Below are 10,444 nucleotides of genomic sequence, written 5' to 3'. Positions count from 1 at the left end.
GGAATCAAATCTTTAACCTCAAGGTTGATGGTAAAGTATTATAGCAACCAAACTATGCTCATTTTGGCATTACCTTTTCAAAGGTCCTAGATTGGCACAATGTAATTTTGGCTTAATCCTACCAATATTCAAATTGAAAGATTAGTTGTAGATACTAATCTACAAATTATATTTTACAAGTTGTGTTGGTTTTTCTTGAGAAGTAAAATACATTTAGTTTCTCAGAACTATGACAGATTAGTTTTTAAAATGTGTTTAAAATAGCAAATAGTGGATCATTTCGATATTTAACGAGAAGAGGGGGTGACCTCACTTCTATTGCCTTTGAAAGAAAGTTAAGTGAGGAATCTGGGGCATACATCCAGATAAATTTAATGGAGATCTACACAATCAGGTGCATGTAAATGTCAGTAGTCTTATCCTTCTGCCCTTTACTTTATCTATGGTATTCTTGCTCTTTGATTCACTGTTTTTTACTTCATTAACATTCTTGGTAGATCCACTGCTTTGGTTCTGCTTTTGTCTATCTTTCTTTGGTTGAAAACTTGCCAAAGCTTTGTAAGACCTTTGAATCAGGTTGCCGAAACAACTTGTAAATCTGGGACCCTTGGGCTTTCCACAAAGATTGACGAGCTATTGAAAAGGCAAATTTGAATTCTTCATCAAGCTACATCCTTCCAGAACAATGTATTATATGCAGAATAAGAAATGAATGGGTTTGATATTATCTCCAATATTCTAACACTAATGACTACTCAAGAGTGTCATGCTCTTTTCTGGCTTAAAACTATGGTACAAGGAACATGGAGGGCTTCCATTTACACCTCCTAAACTTGACTACTTTACTTAACCTAATTTTACTGCTATATTCATTCAATTTGAGTTTAGATTAATTGGATGTCTGCAAATTGTGTGGGTTAGAATTTAGATTATCTTACTATCTTGCTAGGACAAGAACATAAATGTGATTGCTTTGTGAATCAATATGCAACTTACAGAAAAGGAAGTGCATACAAGATTAATTGCTATGCTTCTTGCGATTGGTTGTTTGTTCTTCAAAGGAATTGGCTCTGGTGTTCGGATATATGGAGATGCGGGTGACCGTGCAGACTTACGAAGGCGTTGAGAGTACTTGAGGAGTTCAGTTCTCCTATTGTATCCTTTATTAGCCGTGTCTTGCTTCCATTGATTTCTCACTACTTTATTCACGTTAGCACGTTGATAGCGATTGACTGGTAGTCTTGGTTCTTGCTTCTCTGAATACACAGTCACCAACACTTTATTCTCTTTTGAGACTGTTGCCTAAAATTCACAAATATCATCACCATGTCAGAACACAAACCTTGAGTTTCAGAGTAATAGAGGGAGAGAGTTCACCATTTAAGTTGACAGGGAGATGGGATTACGATCTTTAAGTCTTCTTTCCCTTGATATATTTATGAGATAATGAAATTATATGACTTATATAAATGGATGAAGATAGCTATGGCTGGATGGATATATTACTATATATGTATCTTCCTACATCACCTTGTGTGTGTCACCTTGCGTGTGTATATTTTATGTGTATAAAGATTTGTGGTGATACCTACAAAGTGAATAATATACAATATCTTACGGTGGTGATACATACAATGTGATATATACACACAACTCATCTTCCATTCTTCAACTTTAATTTGCAGTTTTTTCATCACTCCACCAAACAGGGAAAGGATGGAAAAAGTGATTATTTACAAATTTGATGTTTGGAAATGTGATTAACATGTGTTCAAAAGTGATTTTCAAAATTAGTGTTTTAGAAAGGAAACTTACTTTGTTAAAAAGAATGGAAGGAACGTAGTGGTTTTAGAAAAAGAGACTTGCTTGCAATTAATTTTATAGGATTGAATTGATTCTCGTATAATTATATTACCTTTTGATTTCAAGCTTCTTAAAGTGATTTTGAAACGAAACTTAATTGGTATACAAAAACGTTATCGTTAGGTTACGATGTATGTGATTTAAATATTCTTACCCTTGACAATAATAATAATAATAAGTGCTTTTGTATTCTTATGTTTTGATTTACAAGTGACTTTAGAATGATCAAATGAAAAATAAAAAAATATATATTATTTTATTTCTGAAATGTTATTAAACAAAAAATGGCCATGAGAAAAAAAAATTCTTAAATGGTAAGACAAATTTAGTATTTCAATAATGAATAAAATGTGGGTAACTTTTTGAAGTGATTCTAATCACCTCAATTTTAGAATTCCCCTGACATCTATCATTTTATAAAACTTTAGTTCAAACTATTAATGACGAAACAGTAAAATTTTGTTATATTTGGTTATATTTGAAAAAATCCCAAATTATTATTTACAATATCAACGTTGGAAATGAAAGAGAATTTTACCAGTAGCAAAAGTGATTTCTCAAAAAAAAAATTGTTAGTATATCACTCCCCCTTTAAGTTCAATAAATGCTCAAATCTTGGGTGGATGACTCTTCTTCAAGACTCCTTAGGCATATGTACTAAATGCATCTGTTAATAAAGGGCCCTTTAAACCAAACCAAAATTTCCCCACATGCCTTCTTGCACAACAAAAATGGAATTTTGGGAAACTGATTGAGCTAAATCTGATAATAAATCCATCAAAATAGCTGAACCCTCATACCCATATTTCCAGATAAAGCAAGGCTCTTTTGGAGAGATTTTCATTGAAACTCGAGAAGCCTCAACTTCAAGAAGCATTTAACTGAGACCTAAAGATTTAGTATCTTTCAGAGCTCACATTATCTTTTCTCTACTTAGCCCAAATCTTTAGAGATACAAACATAATCCATACAAAACAAGAAACAGGCAACTTTTCCCGTATTACATTTTGCCTGAGCCTGAGGATGTTTCATCCTGCCAAGTTGCTTGCCATTGCTTGTCATAAAATGTTGTTTCATCAATCAACTTCTTTAGAGTCTCTATATCTTCATTCTTTCTTATCAAAAGAACTCCAACCACAGCAACAAATAGCAATGTTTTGCAGAAGAAGTTGCCCATTTGACCTACTAGTCCTACCCCTGTCAAGCTATCAACGAAGTAAGCCATGAAGAACCCCACCATGGCTGCACGCCCTGCACCGAAAACCATCGTACAGCTCAAATTTACTTCAATATGTTAGATATGATATGATACTTTGTTCATCACTATATTACTTGTGACTAGTGCGTTCAAAGCTCGGTGAATTTTTCAACACTAAATTAAGTGCAAATAGAAATTCGAAAATATGATATAAAAACCATGGACTTGTCTTGAAAGGCAAAAGCTCTATTCAAATCACTTTACTTGTTTCAAAATTGTTTAAAAGATTATGATAAAAATGAAGTGAAGCCAATGTTATGACTGACATACACTGAAATCATGTTTTACAAACATGAATGAGAGAGAATTTTGAAATAGTTAAAATCACTTTTTCTAATGTTCAAAATCACTCTAAAACATGTCCTTACTCGTACACTTTTAAGCACAATTTTCATACAATCAGATTGGTTTTGAATCCTTAAAAGCATGTTTTGGAGTGATTTAATCCTTTCAAAATCACTCTCAAGCAGACCCTTTTTTTGGTACAGGTGGAGGGAGGGGATTTCAACCTCCAATCTCAATATCAAACTACTTAGCTAAGATCGTTTTGAAAAAGATGCATACACAATGTCTTGACCTTATTTCACTCGCACAAGCTTTAAGAAAGCGTGACAAAAGAATCATATAAACATGTTAATATTATACCATTGAGTAGCTCAGCCTCTGGCAGATGGTAGCGCTTAATCCAAGCCCACCAAGGAACTATGGATGTGTCAAACACCACAGGGTCCTCATTACTTGATGATTCTGGATTGTTTTCCAACCACTTCCTCCTCCTAGCCTCTGATGAAAAGATCAAGTAAATTCTCAAGGATAACCAAGAAATAACATTACAATTTGAACATCATCAAAACTTGCAGACTCCAGATCTCCCCTAAAAATGCATTTCCGGCATTGCATGTATCTATTTGTCAATTTCCAATGTACCCCCATTATACACCTAGATTTAGCTATGCAATTAGAAGCAAAATAAACAGAGAATTTAGGGTTCCCCCTTAAAAGAACAAAATAGTTTAATGTTTCATTTCTCATAATGAAGGTTACCAGCATCAATAACAGCATCCCAATCAGTACTTCCATTTTTCTGGAACTGATTCAAATCCCAAGTCCCATTAACCCATTTAGGGTCTTCAAATTTGCTAACCACCTCGACAACTTCTTCAGCAGCCGCCACCGACCCATTGGTTCCGGCGAGGCTCTCCTCGGCCGGCTCCGGATCCTTCTGCTCGACGGGGGTTTCTACAGCAACAGTAGCTGAACCACCTGAGATTCCGGCACCATTGTCAGCTGTGGCCCTGATAGTGAAGAGAGAGGAGGAAGAAGAAGAAGAAGAAGGGTTTCTGGTTCTGAGAGAAGAAAAGGGTCTGAAGGAGAAATGGGTTGTGTGGTGTGAAGAAGGAGAGAGAGTAGAAAGATGGGATGAAGGAGAAAACAAAGCCATGGAGGACATTGTTGTTATGGAGAAGGGAGGGAGAGAGCTTCTGCTCTAAAGCTCTATCCTCAGCCTTGTAATTATGATGGATGGGGAAGCTTTGCCCTTTGTACATTCATTTGTCATTTTACTACTATAATATAATAATAATAACATATACTTCTCTTAAAATACCATTTTCTCCCTAACCTTTAACATCTTTTCTTATTATAGCTCTCTTTTGTTTTTAAGCAACCTTTTACTTCGTAAACTTTTCGGTTTGAATTGAGTGTAATGATAAGAAATAAGAAGTTACTAACTTCATAGACTCGTTAACTTTTGATGAAAGAGTTTAACATGATGTAAAATTGTTGTTTTTAATAGTAAGATCAAACAAGTAATGAAGTTTATGAATCTTTACTCACACTTCTACTCCTTAACGTTTTGGCGAAACATATATTAATATCTAAATTTAGTTATAGATATAAAAAAAACATGATTTAATACTAAATGTCATGTGTTGATGCAACTTCATAGCAACTGTTATGTATTGATATTTAAGGTTTAAAGTTTAATAACTTGAAGAAGAGGAAAGACAAGATTTCGTCTTTCAATTTTCATGAAAACAAAACTTTAGTTGGTAATGATTTAATCCAAATACTTTTAAAATAATCTTTTTTATTTGGTTTTAATTAGAAATCAAAATTCATCAGAATATGAACTAATTTACAAAAAGCAAACATGGTAAATTATAAACATTCTTTATTTATAGCCTTCCTTTTTTCAAAGAGAAATCTGTAAAACTTTTCCTAATAGTCCTTTCAATAAACTTTAATTAGGTTTTATTAAAATTTAATCCAATTAAATTATTCATTAAATCTCATGCAAATGCAAAATTCTCTCTTTAACCCAAAATTTGATTCGTGTCAATTATCTATTTGATTCATATTCAAATAAATTGATCCTCTAGTATTATATAATCTAATACGAACCGGATGGATAAATAACTATATGATCATTTATAATTGTACATCATATCTTTTATTAATTGAATTTTAAATTTTGATATATTTTGTAAATATTTTTAATCATCTTGTCATTTACACTAAAGGGTAAGAATAACTTGAATAACCTGACAACTCGGACTACCCAACCCATATTATATGGGTTGAATTGGATTAGTTTAAACGGTAATAACATTTAAAATATAAAAATTAAATAAAAGACTCAAAACTCAAACATAAAATCAAAATAAGAATTATTCTCCAATTTTTGGAATCACAATATTGCTACGATAAAATACATATATCTTTTGATAAAATACATATATCTCTTTTAAAAAAAGTAAATATAACTAACATAAAAAAATAGAAATTTGTTAAAGTATATCGATAATAGAAGTTTATTACAATTGTATTTGTTATATTTGTATTTATTTAAAAAAATGCTACTTAATTATTATATATATATATGTTTCTATATAATTTTAAAAATACATATATACAAAATCTCCATTTGAAAAACAAATGATTTGGGCTGGGCCCAGCCCAATACCTTTAAAAGCCCACAAATCTTCAACTTTCGCACCGCTCTATCTTTGGCTTCTTCTGTTCTTCGTTTCGGATTATCGCTCTGCTTCAAGGTTTCTCAAGCCATGGAGGTCGCCACTACTGCCTCCAGCTTCGCACTTACCAAGCGAATATCCCCATTGTTTGCTTCTTCCAATTATGGAAAATCGAACCGGACCTTGTCCTTGTCGTCATCCTCTGTCAGAACGGCTCCCCTTTCGACTAATTTTCTCACCCCATTCGCCGGTGGCAGCGTCTCCGGGGACTTTTCCGGCGTGAAGCTCCGGCCTTATTCACTTAATCCGAATTGTTTCCCTGGATCCAAGGGCAAACGGGGTGTTGTTACTATGGTAAATGCCTGAACTTTTCTGTTCTTCCGGTGTTATTTGGATATTGGTTTGAAGTTTTGTTGTTGTTCTTTCAACTACTTGGGGAGGTTAACTAAATTGTAAATTGCAGTTTATGAGTTCGTTTAGTTTAAATTTTTTGATATTGGTTTGAAATTTTGTTGCTTATTTGTTGAAATAAAATTAAATTAAACTCTGAAGACTGAAGAGTTCTTCCATTATCATGTACAACTCTTGATATTTCTTTGTGTTAATCAATTCTTTTGTAACATCTTTAGTTTGGGCTTATGCCCTTCTTTTGTAACTTTCATACATCAATTGAATTTGTTTGAAAAAAAAATGTTGCTTATTTGTTCTCCCATTTCTTTGGTTTACTATATTGTGGTTTACTGGTCCCCTTTTGGAGGATTTGTGCTATGCTTTGTGAAAATTGGACAGCTTTTTACTTAGTGGTATGCTCAAATACCTACAAATGAAGGACTCTCGATCTCAAATAGATTGGGAGATTATAGTGGAGGCTAAAGAGTAGACCCTGTAGGAAAAGTTACTTGTGACTTTAACTACCTATTAATGTATATGGGGGCTCGAATTGAACTTACTCTATTTTAAATTTAAACAATGATTCTTACCGTTAACGGCCTTCCTTAAACTGTAAATGTTCTTTTCAGAACCACTATCTATTCATGCTGGCCTCTTATCGTATCTACCTGATTTCATTGAACAGGTTATTCCATTTTCAAGGGGAAGTGCATGGGAGCAACCTCCTCCAGATTTGGCATCTTATTTATACAAGAATCGAATTGTATACTTGGGCATGTCTCTTGTCCCTTCTGTCACAGAGTTGATACTTGCTGAATTTCTTTACCTTCAGTATGAGGATGAAACAAAGCCTATTTATCTTTACATTAACTCCACGGGGACAACAAAGGTTAACTATGTTCTAAAGTTTTTATCTCTTTTATCTAGCTTAAACTTTGTGGGAATACTAAACCTTGGTTTTTTAATGATTGTGATGCAAGCAACTTGCAGAGGTCTTTGTTGTGTTACTCACGTACAATTTTCATAGCCTTTAAAAGTAAAACATCTAAAAGTTTGATGAAGCCTACTATTTTGTAAGAAAATGTTTTTCAACTTCAAGTCCTGCAGAAAAACGATTATTGACCTTTTCCATGTGATAGTAGATCATAATGAAGTGCTTGTATTTTCCAGGGTGGTGAGAAGTTGGGCTATGAGACTGAAGCATTTGCAATATATGATGTTATGAGGTTGTGATGTGAATTTTTATTTAGAGTCCATTTGGTATTCTGTTCTTTTGAATCGTTCTTTTATTGGCATTCAAGACATGTTGAGGACTTGACGAAAATTGTGTAATGTTCATGACTTAGTATTCCTTTTCACTGCAGGTATGTTAAGCCTCCTATATTCACATTATGTGTTGGTAATGCTTGGGGAGAAGCAGCACTTCTTTTGGCAGCTGGTGCTCAGGGAAACCGTTCTGCATTGCCCTCATCAACAATAATGATTAAGCAGGTATTCTATCATCAACGGATATCTTTTCATTTCTTTTTTCATCCTTATTCTTCTACTCATTTTCGAACTTCAGAAAAGTGCAATCTTGAGTAAACTTGTGTCACTACCAGTTAGGTGGTCGTTTGGTATACTTTTGTGGAGTTTTAGAATTTTTTTGTTTTTCTCCTTCAATCTGCAGCCAATTGCAAGGTTTCAGGGTCAAGCGACAGACGTAGAGCTTGCTAGAAAAGAAGTACGGAATGTGAAGGAAGAACTGGTAAGATCATGGTTGAAGTTTGTGCTTTGAGTTCGCTTTCTCTTCATTCCCATACTCGTCCTTGTTTTCTTCCTTCCTGAAATGAGAGGTAGGGATGTGCATGTGCTATAGTACACTGGAGTTCCATTGGCTGGGATTTATCTTTGGATAAGAAACCAAAAGTAAGATAGAGGTGGTAACCACTGGAGTTCAATTGGCTGGGTTCAACTTCAAGCTATGGTGGCAGTCTATCCATGAGTTATCTTAGCAACCAAATGTGGTAGAGTTAGTGGTTGGTCTTGTGAGAATTATTAAAGCTGGCTCAGACACACGTAGTTTTTTAAAAAAGAAATGAAGACTGGTTATAGAAAGGGAAAAGGACAGGGAAGCATGCCCCTAGCTCAAATTAGGATTTACAGGCAGGAAATTCCCTGTTTAGATTACCAAGAAGGGTTAGTTACAAAAATGCTGTCAAGATAGGTACAAGAGTTGGCTAAAAAACTGAACAAACCTAAAAATCCTCTCAACTTCTAAAATAGTGTTGAAAATTTCTACTATTTCTAGCCATGAACTCCATGACACTAACATCCGACCTAAGAACAGCAACTTAGTTCAGTAGATACCATCAATGCCTTTGAAATTTGAACAGAAGCCACTATTCGTGTATAGGATTACTTTTAGAAGGTTTAAATTTTACATTGTTCCCTCGAAACAAGCATAGGTGATGAACTCACAGTTCTTTCCTTTTTACAATTGATATTGAAGGTTAAGCTTTTTGCCAAGCATGTTGGAAAGTCAACTGAGGAGATTGAAGCTGATATCAGGCGGCCAAAATATTTTACTCCCAGCGAAGCAGTTGAATATGGTATCATAGATAAGGTACCTGAATTGCAAAGTAATCTAATTTGTCATATTTTATTGTGAATGCGCAATTGAATATCATTTACTTTCATCAGGTTCTATACAACGAAAGAACAACTGAGGACCGGGGAGTTGTATCTGACCTGAAAAAGGCACAACTTATTTAGTATAGAAAAATGTGGATTGGCAAAACAGTACCAAGGTAAAGTTCAACTACAAATCATTGAACTACAAATCATTTCATAGATGTACTGGAAGTACTACACTATGATTATGATTATGCACCTTGTATCATGTTAGATACTATAATATCAAATTTACCTTCACATATCGATTTGAACTTTTGTGTCACTCGGTGATTTAAGATATATCAAAACAACTGGTTTATGGAGCCCTATCAAATCTCTCCAGCGTTATTTTCTCTTAATTAAAATTTATTTACGTTTGTTGAGTTACTACATATTTTAAGCCTAAAAATGAGGAGAAATGTTAGATGATATAATATTAAATATCTTTACTTATCAATTTTTATGCTTTTGAATATTCGATGATTTAAGATATTGCTTGTTCTTGTTCATGGGCTGGTCATTAATTGAGGACATGAACGGTAATCTTATAAAGCAAATCATATGGAAAATCGTTGGCGAATGTCTACTGTTCTAGCCTTTCTATTGTGACATTTTCAAAATCTTTCATTTGGGGGTTTCACGGCCATCTAATACATCGTTCCAACTTTCTCAGATTGAAGTTCGCACAAATACTGGGTAGCATCTGAAAACTGAAATTTGGAATCCTTGAGCAGTATTGGTCGGACTCAGGAAACAATCTGCGAGTTTATTGCGAGCTTATCGACTTCCAGTATCTGAGGAACTTTCTGAATTATATTACAATTCTAGAACAATGTTACAAAAAGGAAAACTGGTTGATTGATTTCAACTTTAACCAAGAAAATTGAAGCATTCTGTTTTGCTCATCTTCAACCAAGAAATTCTTGCCTTTATGTGATGTGTTGTATCTTCAAATTTTCCCAATGTGCAGTGAAAATCCTTCCTTCCCGTGTAGAGGAACAATATTTTCAAATTTATTAACTTAGAACACATGGTTTCTACATTGTTACAGGCAAGGTTTGAAAAGTCAGATGGTGACGAACAAGTTGAATCTCAATTTAACTAAAATATCGATAAAATGGCTATTGATGTGTGAGAAAATTTGAAAACATAAATGAGAAAAAAGTAAAATAAATGGTCTATACTTTCACGAACAACTTAAAATATTTCTTATCTTATTATATCAGTATTAATGAAACTTTATTGCTTATTTTTTTGTGTTGTTCAATTTTACATGTATTCATTTTATAATAATTATAACTAC

The 10,444-nt window shown here is 33.7% G+C and overlaps 2 protein-coding genes across 2 annotated transcripts; one reads left to right on the top strand and one right to left on the bottom strand.

Annotated features, from left to right (window-relative positions):
• Positions 1 to 2,668: 2,668 nt before the first annotated feature.
• Positions 2,669 to 4,685, bottom strand: LOC103490842 (light-harvesting complex-like protein 3 isotype 1, chloroplastic). Its single transcript, XM_008450555.3, has 3 exons — positions 4,166 to 4,685; positions 3,767 to 3,904; positions 2,669 to 3,114 (listed from the first exon to the last, which is right to left on the bottom strand). Exons 1-3 carry the CDS (start codon positions 4,569 to 4,571, stop codon positions 2,864 to 2,866), a joined length of 795 nt encoding a protein of 264 aa, XP_008448777.2. The 5' UTR covers positions 4,572 to 4,685; the 3' UTR covers positions 2,669 to 2,863.
• Positions 4,686 to 6,123: 1,438 nt separating this feature from the next.
• On the top strand, positions 6,124 to 10,134 carry LOC103490843 (ATP-dependent Clp protease proteolytic subunit-related protein 4, chloroplastic). Its single transcript, XM_008450556.3, has 8 exons — positions 6,124 to 6,450; positions 7,172 to 7,375; positions 7,657 to 7,712; positions 7,851 to 7,977; positions 8,156 to 8,233; positions 8,978 to 9,091; positions 9,169 to 9,275; positions 9,815 to 10,134. Exons 1-7 carry the CDS (start codon positions 6,187 to 6,189, stop codon positions 9,238 to 9,240), a joined length of 915 nt encoding a protein of 304 aa, XP_008448778.2. The 5' UTR covers positions 6,124 to 6,186; the 3' UTR covers positions 9,241 to 9,275; positions 9,815 to 10,134.
• The last annotated feature ends 310 nt before the right edge of the window (positions 10,135 to 10,444 follow it).

This window comes from Cucumis melo, chromosome 6, assembly GCF_025177605.1.
Source record: "Cucumis melo cultivar AY chromosome 6, USDA_Cmelo_AY_1.0, whole genome shotgun sequence".
In the NCBI taxonomy this organism is placed as follows: domain Eukaryota; kingdom Viridiplantae; phylum Streptophyta; class Magnoliopsida; order Cucurbitales; family Cucurbitaceae; genus Cucumis; species Cucumis melo.
The sequence above is the reverse complement of the archived record's forward strand: the minus strand, read 5'-3'. Positions and strand labels throughout refer to the sequence as shown.